A 14,443-nucleotide genomic window follows, 5' to 3' on the forward strand; every position below is an offset into this window, starting at 1 on the left:
GAAAATTGGCATTAGAAAACAATTTTTTAATATGGTATCCTAGTGATAAGCAGGTACAGAAAGTACAGTTAGATGTCAGGCTGAAAGTCAAAATAGTGGATTCATCTGTGACTGGGAATGAATCAAATTTGTTCTGGGCAACACCAGAGTCTTCTTTACATCTCTTGGAATCTTCTATCCCCTTTCTTCTCAGTAAGTCATACCTATCTGCAGGAATTTTTCCTCCACTACTTCAGTGGTCACCTGCTCACATTTAATGGGAGACTAGGAACAGGGAACCAAGTTCTAAGGTTCTAAAGAACCCCAAAGGAAGCTCATGGAGTTCACTAGAAAGAGCAGTATAGTGAGGTGGTGTGCATACCAGATTTGGTTTCAGGCCATCCCACCTTGAAATCCTGGTTCTGCCCCATGCTTTGACTTCCTGACTTTGGGCAGGCTGTTTATTGCCTTTGCACTCTTTTCTTGGTCTGAAAAGTGGGAACACTGTTACTTACCTCGTGTTGTTATGAAGATTAAATACAAGAAGTTGGTACATGGTAATTGGTTAGTAGTGTAGGCTTCTTCCCTTGCACCCCATCTCAAACTTTCCATTATTTTTCCAAAGGTCCATCAACAGGATTTGCCCAGTGTCAAGACAGAAGCAGTAGAGCGCATTCAAATACCGATGTTAAGAGCTGGTTTTTCTCAGCTACAAATGACATTTTAATAACGTTGAAGGAAAGTATACTGGATAACAAGGTAAATACATTTTTTGTAATCTTTCCCCTTTCTCTTCTGACTCACTTGTCTGCTTAAAATGGAAAATGACGATAGATAAAAGAATGCCAATGTCCCCTGTCCCTGGAGGCCCAAGGTCCATGAGGAAGCTCTATCTAATTCTACCAGAGGAACCATGATGGTGTATTTCTAAACATTTTAAATTACAAAGGATATACTCAATTTTTTAAAGATGTTTAAACCTCTGCAAGTTCAAAAACTCAGCTGTTGTCTTTTATTTCACTAGAAAACAGAAGAAAACCACATATCTAATTACTGTCCTTTAAATGATTCCCCCCACTGCCTATCCCCAGATGAAGTCTTCTGCAACCTAGTAAGCGACCTCTCCCTGTCTTCTTTCCATGGCCCCCTAAGTGGCAAGCCCTTGCCTCACGTGATCTGGGGGATCATGTGACCCCCCACTCCATCAGCTCATTCTCTTTTGCCTATTTTTAAACGATGCTTTTGACCTTAGTGCCTCTTTTCTTCATGATTTTGTTTTACATTCTTTCATAATCCTATTTTCTCAAATTTCAAAATTCACGAAGCAAATGCAGAGTGGAAATGCATACCCTAAGACTCTCCAAAGGTATCTGCTATATCTTTCACCTCATCTGAGGCACCTACAGTACAGGTGGCAGAACTAGGAATCAGAGTAGAAAGTAAACAAGTTCATACTTGGTTGAGATTGTCAGATGAACATAGTTTAAAAATAGAGCTAAAACACAACTTTCTACTTGGCAATACTATGTTTTTGAATTTAAAACTCATTTTTAGAAGTCAGTTTCAGATATTTGCCCTTTTATGAACATATTATCTGAGGTATTAGATGAACAGAGATAACAATTGGCACTCAATCTTTTATAATGTAATCAGAATCAACTCTAAATAGTGGCAAAGTGGAAAACAATACACACTCTCCAACTCACTTAAAGTATATGAATAGCTTAGTGGTAGCACCTTAGATGTAAACACACACACACACACACACACACACACACACACACACAAAACAACAACGGCATTCATCTTCTAGGAGAAAAAATGACTGGAAAGAGACTATAGACTTTTTTTCTGAAGAAGTTGGTCAAGCACGACCAAATACTGTTCAACAGAATTAACTTATGACACCAAAGTTATCCATGTGTACTATTTTTCTTATCTAAAATTTCTAAGTGCTAATACATGTATTGTGTGATTTGATTTATGACTGAGATTTCAAAGTGGGCAATTTTAATGACTTAGGTAAAAAATTATTGAACTTCTAAAATTCAACTTAGAACAAATACCCAAAATGAAGTCTCTGCTGTGCCAAGTGCTTAAGCAAAACAAGTTAGAATTTCCATGGAAACGGCCTGGAACTCTCGAAGGAGAAGAGAGGACAAAAGTAAGCATGAAAATGCATTTATTTATTTTTTGGTACCTTTTCACCTCTGCCCCTCCAAACCTCAGGCTGCCATCTTAATGAATGCTTTCAAGCCTCAGAGAGAATTAAGAAGAACACTATTTGACAGGAGTGAGGAAGGGACTAAATATAGTTTCCCTGCGAGAGAAATGTATTCCATAATCTTCTCATCTCCTCTTCCTTCCCCTATCTGGGCAATCTCCGTCTTTCAATGTTATTTTTATGCTGCCCGTGTTGTACAGCAAGTTTAGCCGTTACTTGGTTGGAACAGGATAAGGATAGCATCATGAGATACAACTTTGACCTCTTTTGGAAAGATCATTTAATATAAGACAATTGAGATCAATTTCCAAATAATATTGTATATATTCCCTTAGTATAATTTCCATCTGCTTAATACTCTAGAATTTCTAAAATGCTCTCATATCAATGAATTCATTTAGCTAGTACAGTCTGAGAAATAAACAAAGCAACTATGTTGGGTACCATCAATTCACATTTACCAGGGTAGAGGGTTTCAAGATCACTTTGCTGGTAAGTGAAGAACTTAGTCAGCTCTTTGGACCTCAGATGTATTGCTTTTTCTAACTCTGCGAAGACAGCTAGGCTGCCTGACCAATGTAAATGTTATGATTACTATCCTTTATTAGATATTAAGAAATTTTATTTTTAGAAATATGTTTTAGCATTACTGAAAACCTCCTCCCCTCTACAACTGCTAATATTAATATTATATAGATCAGGAAATACTCGAAGAAAGCTACAGCCTTCTGGCTTTCCCAAGTACGACTATTTTTGACAAGATTTTCCCAGAACTGTTTGACCTATTTTTAATTGATAAATCAAATAATGTTTCATTTTAAAGTTCAGCAATCAATATATGGCTCCTTGAGAACAAAAGTGAGCTTGCATAAATCCGAAACGTTAAATATAGAACATGTCCTTTAATATAATATAATCATTGATGCATTGACTGAATTAAATAGCTGAGAAATTTCTTGATCCAAGATAACATTGTGGGCTACAATAATCTCTCTATCTAGGGTTAAGCTGGTATTTATTTTTCTTTGGAAAATTAAAGGCAATTAAAATTTGAGATCCTGATGGTTCTAAATAAGTGATAGTTATCATAAAGTAGAAAGCATGATGGAATCTGTTACGACAGCTTTCCACTGCTTGTAATTTTTGAAAATTAATGGAGTTAATAAAAGTATATTATGGATTTCGGAAATAGTAAGATCAATAGATCAACAAACCATCCATTCCATAATTAACATAACATATACACTTTTAAGACGATATGACATTTGATGTTCTAATATGCACCTTATTAAATACTGACACATCATTGTGGACGAAAATTAAAAAATTAAAACATCCCAATAAGTGACTTGCTTTTTGGTTAGCTTTCACTATAGGGCATTAAAACAACTACTACTGGTGATCGTTTATCGAGAGCTTAGTATATACTTGGCTCTATGCCAAACAGTTAATATACTCTATATAATATTTAAATAACCATATAAGTCAGGTATTGTTCCAACATGATAGATGAGGAATCAATGAAAACCTCACCTAAAAAGTGAATTACAAAAAGCGACTTGCTCCATTCGCATTGCTAGAAAGTACTAGAGTTTAGCGTCAAACCACCGTTCCCCTCGCCCCAGCTTCAGATCGACGGATCCCCTCTATAGCCCACTCCTTTCAAGCAGTCTTCAGTTAACCAATTTTCAGTGACATGAAGGGTCCTTTAGGGTTCACTTTAGGACCTATAGCATTTGCTCAATATAAGGTAGATACTGAGTTAATGAAATTACTTTAAAGGTATAAAAACAGGGTGTCTGAGAAGCTTTCTGCTCACTGAAAATGTTACATGTAAATCATGGCCGTTAACTCTAGTTAAAAAGAGAGATCATTCTATCTTTAAGACAAAATTAGAAACAATCAGTGCAACAGAAGTTTTTAAAAATTATATTTAATACAAGTGAATAGATTAGAAGATCTGAAATGTTATAAAGCAATATACATAATGAATAAATAATCTGCACAGGAGAGTCATGTCTACATTACATAACACTGTCTAGTATGGGAATACTTAAAGTAAATCCAGTGATAATGGAGAAAGTCCATAAAAATGCTAACCTGTCTTCCCTTGTATGAAATTGTTCAAGTATAAAAATCCAATACAGTGTAAAATAGTATTCAATTTAGTTTAAGAATAAAAATTGCAAGTATTGCGGTTTCAGAAGAAAAATGTAAAGCAGCATTTTAAAACTACATAAACTACATACGAATAGTGTTAAACTAATGAAGTACCAATAAATGAGATCTACATGAGCAAAAATCTGAAAAAGAAGCATGAGACTAGATATATCCTGTTAAAAAAACTCTAAAAACTAAAATGTGTTAATGTAAGAGTACTCTCTTATACAGTGCACATATGAATTTAAATAAATCCAAGTCAACATCTTTAGTTGAACAGGTTAATATTTAATATGCTACAGCTAGACCTACTAAATAATTTATGCCATGAGATGAATACATAATTTTACAGTGTCACATCTAAAGTTCCTTTCTTTAGAGTGCAGCATAGTAAAACTTAAAAATAAATATCTTAAATAGCATTACTATTAAGGCACAGTATAAACCACATTATCATTACCTCTGAAGAACTGTAATCTCAGTAACTTTGTTGTCGCATGTACTGTATTCACTAATAAATAGTTTTAAATAGGACTCTGAAATAGATACTAAAAAGTGTAAAATTATTTAAAAAGGGGAAAAAATAAATGTCCTTAAGACAGTTCTTAAGGGTTTAGAGTCTGCAAACTTTGCCTGCCTTTAATCATAAGCCACGAGTCGACACAATAAATAGAAAGAGAAGGCTGTTGTAGTAAAAGCCTGATCCTATTTCAGAATCAGAATTGCTGACACCAGCAGATACAAGTTTCCCAAAATTGAAACAGGATGGGGAGAGGGATTAGAATGTGACAAGCTCATCAAACAAGCACAAGTGATGTGTTCTTTCCAGAACTGTGTGTGTTATTGATTGTCTGTACAGCTGTTGCACCCATTAATTCCACATCACTTGTTCCACAGTCCCACTCATCCACAGGATAGATGAGAAAATAGCTTTGGTGCCTGTCCACCATTTTACCCACTGCCACACTCCTACATTGATTGTTCGATGCCCGTTTTTGAGAGTAAGAACATTATCTTCTTACTTGAAAAAGTTCTATAGGCCATAGTGACTGTTAAAAATGACAATCAGTGCTTTCACCATTTTGCTTTTTTAAAAAAAATCTTCTTTTAAATGTAATTCAAGCTACATATTGCTCACTCTGTATTCCCTGGTTCAACTAGATTCAAATAGCATTTTCTAACTTGTAAAAGGCAGTTTGCTTCCCTGATACTATAAAAAGAGCAAAAATAAAAATCCCATTATAAAAGTGAAGTTCCATTGTTACTCCTGTCATCATTCCCTAGAGGCCTTTCATTTACTCAGGCTCTTTGGACTGGTTTCCAAAACTGCGCCCACCGCCCTCACTCTCACCTCTTTCTCATCTAGACACTACTGGAGTATAAAAAAAATAATAATTCTGTTTCACAATAGCATAGCTTTTTTTCTTTTTAAAGCTGTTAAGTCAATGTTAACTCTCTTATTAGCTACTAAAGATTGGAAAATTGGAGGGAAAGACAAAACAATTCAACTTTGATCAGATGGCTGGTCTACTGCATTCGGTCTGTTTGCAGCTGCTGAGGCTGATATTGGCCGAATGCTGCGGCGGCGGCAGCTGCTGCAGCGGCGGCAGCAGCTGTCCCAGGTGCCGCCGCGGTGATTGGCTGCTGCACCGCGTAGCCGTAGCCCCCAGCGGTGACGTATCCCGCAGCAGCTGGAGAGGCCGCGTAGGGGTACTGGTCATAGGCGGCGGCGGCGGCAGCGGCAGCAGCTGCCGCTGAGTATTGTGCGTACGCGGCTCCAGTGTAATCAATGTAAGGTGTGGTGGAGGCAGCAGCTGCGGTCGGCTGGACGTGTGGAATGACCACTCCAGGCTGCACGAAAGCCTGCGGATAGACATAGTGGGCAGGTATCCTGTTGAGAAACGGAAAACAAAGTCAGGCAGCAGTTGCCTCCTATCTGTAGCACTGCTTGTTCAGAGATAAGACAAACTCAAATTTAGTGGTTATTATGAGCATAGGGTTGCCACAATATCTACTTTCCAGTGGTCCCTGAAAGTACTCTGGCAGTAGCCAAAGTCAGGGAGTGCCCCCAAAGGAAATAATGTGAACGACAAAAATATGATGATACCCTCCCTTCTCAAATTTTTGTTTATGATCATTTAGAACCAATAGATACCATTTAGTAAACGTTTGGAAAAGAAATCAAGGTTCATGAGGGCTACGCACATAAGAGGTATTTCAGAAATGCTTGATTGATCAAGACTAGAAACTTTTGTAATGAGTTCACGAAACGAAACTGTTTAGCCAATACAGAAAAATTCTTAGCCGTGAATACAGGACTGAAAAGGTAATTCGTGATCGTTCCATACTGTAGGGGTAATGGCTGGTTTGTCAAAACTAAAATAAATTCCAACAAAATCCATATGTTTATTATCATGGCAACCCTACTTGAAATTGCTATGCAGACTCAGCACACATTAATCTCTCTGCAACCTCAGTCACCCTTATTAAAAATAATAATAAAAAAAGAAGCAGGCGACAAAATAAAAAAGGAGTTTAAAAGTTCACAAGTGTGGTAAACACAGCAGAATCACACTTCTCAAACGAACTGTAGTGCAGCTCACTCTATCACAAGAGGCTGTTGTGGGAAGCTACAGAAATGCTATTAACATTCATGGCAGTGACTCCCAAAGAGATGTGCAGCACGCTTTTTGTCTTTCTTTCTTTCTTTTTCTCCATAAAATTCATAAGGACACAAGGTCAATCAAACCTGTTTGACTATCAGGCAACTGAAGGTCAGCCAGCTTGTTTATCTCTATGCAAGACAGACAGAAGGGGTTTTGGGGAAATGATGAGGTTAAGGGAAAAGGTAGGGACAGGGAAATACAACTAAATATTTCCAAAATTAATAAAACTTAAAAGGTTTACATAATAATGAGTAAGGAAACATTTTTTTTTTGCACATCTAGTAACTCTTTTTTAGCCTTCAAATCAACAGAAATAGATTTATTAGCATATCTGTTTTAAATCCGCCCTACGAGTAGATATTTTACATAAATCAATGCTATTATTATGTATTATCCTGCAAAAGTTCAAGAAAGTGAAACACAACTGAATACCTTTTAAAATTATACATTCAGAGATCACATACAAAACACATTCCAATGACTTTACTTAAATGTTAATTTTGTTAATTAAATCACAAGAGGTATTTTTAAAAACCCGTGCATCTCAGTTCTCACTCTTGCAATTCATTACTGCCCATTTAAAACACTACCATGAATAACTGATTTCATCTTTCTTTAAAACAATCTCCAACAAAACCTCCATATTTAAAAAAATGACACTATAATGCCATCTGGTTGTTGGCAAAGCCAATGTTTAAGAAGTACAAATAACAATCTTAAAATTTTAAAGAACTCAAAACAGAAAACTTCACATTTAGTTATTCCAAAACATAGATTTTGCTTTGCCTTTTCAGACTTTTACTGAAAACACTCATTAATGAACATCCATGGAAAAGATGAATTTATCACAGAGGGTAGTGAACTTTGACCCCAATGATAAAAATACACCCAATTTTACTAGACTTGTAGATTTTTCCCAGTGCCAGGAGAAACCACGTCATCAAGGGTTTCTCAGGACACTCAGAAACATTCTGAATTGCTTGTCAGAAACCAGACACATGGTCATGCACACACTCAAAACTTTTCTGCAGGTCAGGTGACTGGTTCACTCACAGCAACAGGTGTGGCTTTATGAAACACTGTCCTTGGAGGCTGTCGTGTCCACAATGTGTGGACATGGCTAAGAGAGCCTACACTCATGCCAGTTTACATGTGGTGATGGACAGCAGAGGCTGCAGCCGGGCTATTTTTGATCCTGTCATGCGACAAGGGTTTCCAGTGGGTAAAATGTCTTTATAAGGCCAAAGTAAAACATTTATCAGCTGCAAAGTCCAGCCAGTATGAATCTCACTGATATGGAAACATTAACCCCTGTACTCCCACAGTTTTAAGGACAACATGATTGTTGCTAGGTTTGTATCCCTGAATAAAGGTGTTAACTGAAAATAAATTTAGCTTACAAAAAGGCAGGATAAAGTGTGTGTGTGTGTGTGTGTGTGTGTGTAAAGAATGCATTAAAAGGTAGGTGGCGTTGCTTACAGGACTCTTGTCTCTGCATTTATTTTACATTAATAGTTTTCATTTGATAATGCCAATCTATGAAAGCATAAAGTTCCTTGGAACATCAGAATTCTACATGAAGTCTGGTAAAGGTTAGGAAGATGTCTGGAGGACAAATGAAATCCCGGAGTCCTTTAAGGCTCAGTGAAAGGAGAACCCAGAAGACCTCGGAGAGCCTAAAATATCTCAGTTCAGGAAGGAAGGCAGAGTTGGACTAAAGGGTATGGTGGCACTTCTAAAGCAATTCCTGCATTAGGAATTCTTTTAATAATCTAAGGAACCCATTAAGGCAATTTGGGAGTCTCCCTCCTACCAGATATCGATCAACGTCCTTTCCCTCAATTAATCATAGAATGTACACACCTAGCAGTTACGAAAGCACAAGAACAAGACAGATATTTTGGGCAATTTTCAAAGAAAATTCACCACATTTTCCTTTTCTTCCTATCTCTTCAGGTCCTTCTGCCATCTCTTTGTGACTTTTGATATTCTAACTGGTTTCCTCTTCCAGTCTATCATAAAACTGCAGACAAAGTCTTCATCTCATTTGCTTGTTCAAAGTAACCTATGGCCCCTAATATCATACCAAATTAAGTATAAAATTTTATTAACTTCGGTATGCTAGGCCTTTTAGGCTTCTGACTCAAAAATACTTCTTCCAGTATAACTTTCCACCTTTCCTTGAACCCAGGTCAGCTGGGTTCCTCAATGTTTCTAGGACATACCATACCTTCCTAGGTCCTCGCCTTTATTCTTGCCGTCCCTTTGCCAGTGATGCCAATCCTTGTTCCATCTCTATCTCTTGAAATCCAAATCCGAGCCACTGCAGCTCCCACACTTACTACATGTAGAGCCTTCAGAAATGTGCTTCGCCTTTTAGTCTCACATATTTCTCATATGTGAAATGAACCTAATATTTCCACCCCTGAATTGCTGTGCATTAAATAAAATTATGTGAAGAGCCTACAATGATGGATAAGTAAGTACTCAATACAAGAGTTCCTCATCCTCCACCATCCTTTACAATCTAGGTCAGCTCCCACCTCCTTCGTGAAGACTTCCTGGATCCCACCATCCTGATGTCTCTCTTCTTTATCTGAAGACGAAGGAACAGCCCTTATGGGTGCTTGTCAGTTTTCTTAGTAGATTACAGCTTGACAGAGAGGCAAGAACATAGCTTTCGAGGTCAGGAAAACCATGATTACGAACCTAGAACCAGACTCTATCACTTACGAGCCCTGTGGGAAGTTAGTGGACATTGTAATACCTTGTACAGCGTTAACACAACTAACATGAAACTTAGCACTTAAAGCTGTACTGAGTAAATGTTTGTCTTTTCAACCTGATCTAAACTAGCCTAGAATTTTCTCTTCACACTCTCTTCTCCAAGATCCACACTCTTTTCTCCAAGGTTTCAATAAAAATTGCCTCTTTCATACATAAAATATTTATAAGATATTGTTCAGCAAATCCACAAGTTTCTATACATCTTCTCACTGTGTTACATTAGAAATTCCTTCAGGCCAAAGTTTTCTCTTTAATTTGGGGGCCATTTAAGGACCACATTTTTTTTTTAAAAAATAGTTTAGTTACTAGAATTTCAACCAAGTCAAGTAAAATTAAAAATTCTCAAACTTCTTTCCAGGCCTAAAATAAGAACATGTGTCATTCAAATAGAATTTAGGATGACCAGGTGTGATTTGTTAGGTACAGACTCTGGGAATTAGAGCAGTGTTGAGAAACACTTAAAAAAAGAAAGAGAAGGCTTGCTTGGTCCATCTGGAATGCTATCTATTTTTAATAAGAATCTCAAGTTCAAACAATTTATGCAAACAGTAATAATCACCATCCTTTATAAAGACAGCTAATATTAAAAGGGATGAAAAAGAAAAGGTTACTATCAAAACGTGTTTGATTTAAAATTTCTGTATGACACAGTTTACTCTGGTCGTTCTTATTTTCCTCATGCTACAAGAACTACGACAACCAGTCCAGATCTCTATATCTAGCTCTCAAGACCCTCCATAAACATTATTCATGCACTGCCTCTGTGCCTTTGCTTATGCTCACTTCATCCCACACCCTTCAGACATGTCCATTCTTCCTGTTACCTGTCCAAGAGCTAGCAATTGGTTCAAGTCTAGTTCAAGTCCCCACACAGCCTCGTTCAACTCCTCCAACTCACCTATATTGTTGCTATTCTGAGTTCCTACTGTACTGAAAACAATACCAAATAATTTAGCAATAAAATTCCCAACTGGTTTGTGTTAGTTTTGCTTCTCAAACTAAAGCGCAATGTCCTCATTTTGTATCACCCCCGGCACAGAGAAAAATTAACACATGCTAATACCTGTTGATTGATTTAGTTGTATAACTGTTTAAGGATTATTAGTGTGAGATCATGACTAAATTCACCATTGCTTCTTAAGATATATGTTATCTTCCCCAATCCCTCCTTAAACATATTATAGACCAATGAGGCGGGGGGCGGGGTGGATCCAAGAAATAATTGGACTCATTAACTTACTAATTACTGTCGGTATCCAGGATGGTTTGGATGGGGCACTGATAAATAGCTATGAATATATGAAGGTCTTTTTAATCATATTAGACAGAAGACTCTTTTGCAGTTTAAAAAAATAAGAGTTGGCAGTAAGAGTGAGATATTGGTATGTTAAAGGGAGGATTATATGCAGGTATTCACGGAAGATATAATTTGACTCTTCCAAGTCAAAATATTATTACTCTTTCTGCGTCTAATCTTAGAGACACGTAAGGTAGATATCTGTCTATATAGATAGAATCCAACCTTCTAGGTTACACATATAGATGTTTAGGAGCTAAGCTAAAGAAGAAATTATTGCTGAGGATAAAACATTTATGAACAGTTAGAATATTTGAAAAGGATGTTTAAATCTCTGGCATTAGAGTTACAGCAACGTTGATCATGTAAAATACAGCCAAAACAGACTCTAAGTGTTCAGAATAAATTTAAGCGGTGGGAGATCTCTCACCCATACCATGTCTGAATGGAAAGAAAATAAAGGAGCTCAAATAAGGGAAGCGGGTAATCACAGAACCCAGAGGTAACACAAATATGAGCAGGCTGTTCACCTGAGTTAGGTTTGAAGAGTGTAAGTTAGTGCTACTCTACTCCAAAGATTGGCTAGTGTTAATGAAATCTGATGAGAGTTGTTGAGCCTTTAAATTAGAAGGCCTAAAAGTAGACACACATTGCAAAAGAAAAAACCCCATTCCCAGAAAACTCCCCAGTGAAACAGAAACTTAGGACATGCAAGCGATGTATCTGTATTCTTACAGAGGGAAATCACACAATTTAGCACTCACTACAAAAATATGGTTAAATGGAAGTCACAGGCTACAGCTTAAAAGCAAGAAAAAAAAGAGAGGCCCTTTGCTTCCCATGGCAAAGTCAAAAGTCAACACTCCTCACCACCACCACCAAAACCAAAACACAAAGAGCCCCTTCCCCGAGGAAAAGAAAACACTTTCACTACAGCTCTTTTCAATTAAGTAAAAAGCACACAGTTTAGCTATCAACACCACTTCATTACTGTAATAAATAAAATAAAGCACACGGAAGTCTATTGACTATTGTGAAAAATAAAACAACACCAACATCCATGCATCGTTAATCACCATCTGAGCTTGTGTGTCTGAGTCTACTGGTTACAGAGTTTAATTCCAAACAGAACTATTCCACCTCTTATCATCGTATCCTTCTGATCAGTTAGCTTAACTGTATACGAGCCCTGTCAGGTTAGAAAGAGATAAATAAAATTGAGTCAAGTTGAACAGTAGTAATGGTGTTGGGATACAATTGTCTTGTACACAAGTCATACCTGGTATTTTTGTTTTGTTTTGTTTTGTTAATCATAAGCTCAAAATTTGTCTGTTTTGGAGGCTGCATACTTGGTCAGATAACTTGACTCATCTAAAAATATTTATATTATCAGCATTAAAAATACATGAACATATATAAATATGTATAACCAGGAACATTCTATGACATGATGGTCTTGTCTGTACATAACAAAGAAGCAAGTTAACAAATGATAGCCATATTGAAACTTAGGAGGGCCTGATTAGTTGACTTACCCAAAAGGTCTTTGTATAAGGGCTGGATGAAGTTGTTGAACACCAAAGGCAAAACCTAACAACAAAACATACCACATTCTCTATATGTGCATGGTAAGGCATTTATAACTCCTACATATAAAATACAATCACAACTTTCGCTTAGAAAAGATAACCATTCTTTTGATATTTTAGAGAAGATATATTTTTTAAAAAGTCATTTTTATTAATGTTATTGCTGATCCAAATAAAAATTTTAATAGACTACAAGTGGGAACTAAATATTATCTGCAAAGTTTAGTTGACAAACATAGAATAAGACCTTAGAAAATTAGACCAGGAAAAAATTACCGTGGAATGAAACCAAGAACAATAGGACTTGATAATGAAGTTACATGTGACAAATATTCCTGCAATTCTGAATCACGAACTATAAAAAGTCTTCGTAATTTGGAACATTCTGGAATGCTTTGGACAATGGTTTGAAAGGTTATGGATTTTGCAGATTACAATATAAAAATTCATAAAAACAAACTCTCTTTTTCTGGATAGTATACACACAGTATATCAGACAAATACATGTTTTTTAATGTTCATAGATATTTGCACGCACACTTTCTTGACAATCTACTTTCCTAGTAAATCTGTTTGGATGGAAGTGTCAACCTCTTTCCAAAATTTCAGATGGAAAGACTTAAGAGTAAGGAGTATATGATTTAATCAAACTTGCTTACCCAAGAAAAAATTACATTTATTCAACAGTCAACTCTTAATTATTTGCGCTAATTGCAAAGGGTAGTGTTGTCAATAATGCAAAAGGTCATGTTTTCACTTAGACAAATTATGCTCCCTTTTAGGCGATTGATAGCTATGTGACTTTAGAGTAAACCACTTCTCATTTCGAAGCGTCAGTTTCTTCATCTGTAATGTGAGGGTCCTGGAGTATGTGAAATTGCTCTATTTTCTTCAAGTACTAATATTTCTGTGATTTTATGTGAAATATTTACCATCCAGATACCCCCACCCCTACCCCTGTGCTTCTCTTGGGTCAGTGTTCAAGCCTGAGTGCCTGCTTTCAGCACAGGGCAACTGGTGGTAAAAGGAGAGAACACTAAGTTAGGAAGTATGGAGTTGACAAATTTGGCCCATATAATCCTCATGAGTTATCTATAAGTGACTAAAAATTGGAAAATGGAGAGGGGACTATGACTGTATGTCATATAGGAAATGGGTGAGTAAAGCCTAAGTCTGAGTATATAGAAACTGTCCCAACCCCCAAGATCTATTTTCCCACACAGGCACATTTCAAGTCCTTAAAGGACTATTTGTAATTCTCATTTATTTATCTTCGATGCCTTGGTAGAATAACCAGCCGTGGTTATTATACTAAATTATACTAAACACATCTACAGGTTCTCATGGAAACAGTGTCTTCCGAATCAGGGAATCATTTGGTCTCTCATGGGAAGGAAGGGTAGGGAAGGACCCCTGTTTCTCACCTGGTTGCATGATCCTTGGCTTTGCTCCCAAGTATGCCAGATTCACGTTGGCCTTCCTGCCATCAATGATGGGGTTGGGATCCTTGCAGGCTCTTTCTGCAGCAGCCCGGTCAGCCATGGTGACCTTAGCAACATACATACACAGATATACATACAAAGCTCTAAATCAACCCTTGAAGGAAACCAGAATCACATTGGAAAAGTCATTCATGATAAAACTAAGGGGGAGGACATAGTTCTTAAACTTTTTCTTTCTTTTCTTTCTGTTTTTTGTTCCCCCACCCCCAACTTATTCCTTGATCCCCCATCCAAAGAGA

At 36.9% G+C, this 14,443-nt stretch overlaps 1 protein-coding gene across 2 annotated transcripts in view; it reads right to left on the reverse strand.

Annotated features, from left to right (window-relative positions):
* Window positions 1-4,116: 4,116 nt before the first annotated feature.
* Window positions 4,117-14,443, reverse strand: part of RBM24 (RNA binding motif protein 24) — an 11,900-nt gene continuing 1,573 nt past the window's right edge. For both annotated transcript variants that reach the window (XM_039866489.1, XM_039866490.1), the window contains exons 2-4: window positions 14,127-14,250; window positions 12,649-12,703; window positions 4,117-6,254 (exon numbers count right to left, since the gene is read on the reverse strand). In XM_039866489.1, coding sequence (XP_039722423.1) covers window positions 5,891-6,254; window positions 12,649-12,703; window positions 14,127-14,250 — 543 coding nt within the window. In that variant the 3' untranslated portion in view covers window positions 4,117-5,890. The remainder of the gene's footprint in view (window positions 6,255-12,648; window positions 12,704-14,126; window positions 14,251-14,443) is intronic.

Source organism: Pteropus medius, unplaced genomic scaffold, assembly GCF_902729225.1.
Source record: "Pteropus medius unplaced genomic scaffold, Ma_sr-lr_union100, whole genome shotgun sequence".
Classification (NCBI taxonomy): domain Eukaryota; kingdom Metazoa; phylum Chordata; class Mammalia; order Chiroptera; family Pteropodidae; genus Pteropus; species Pteropus medius.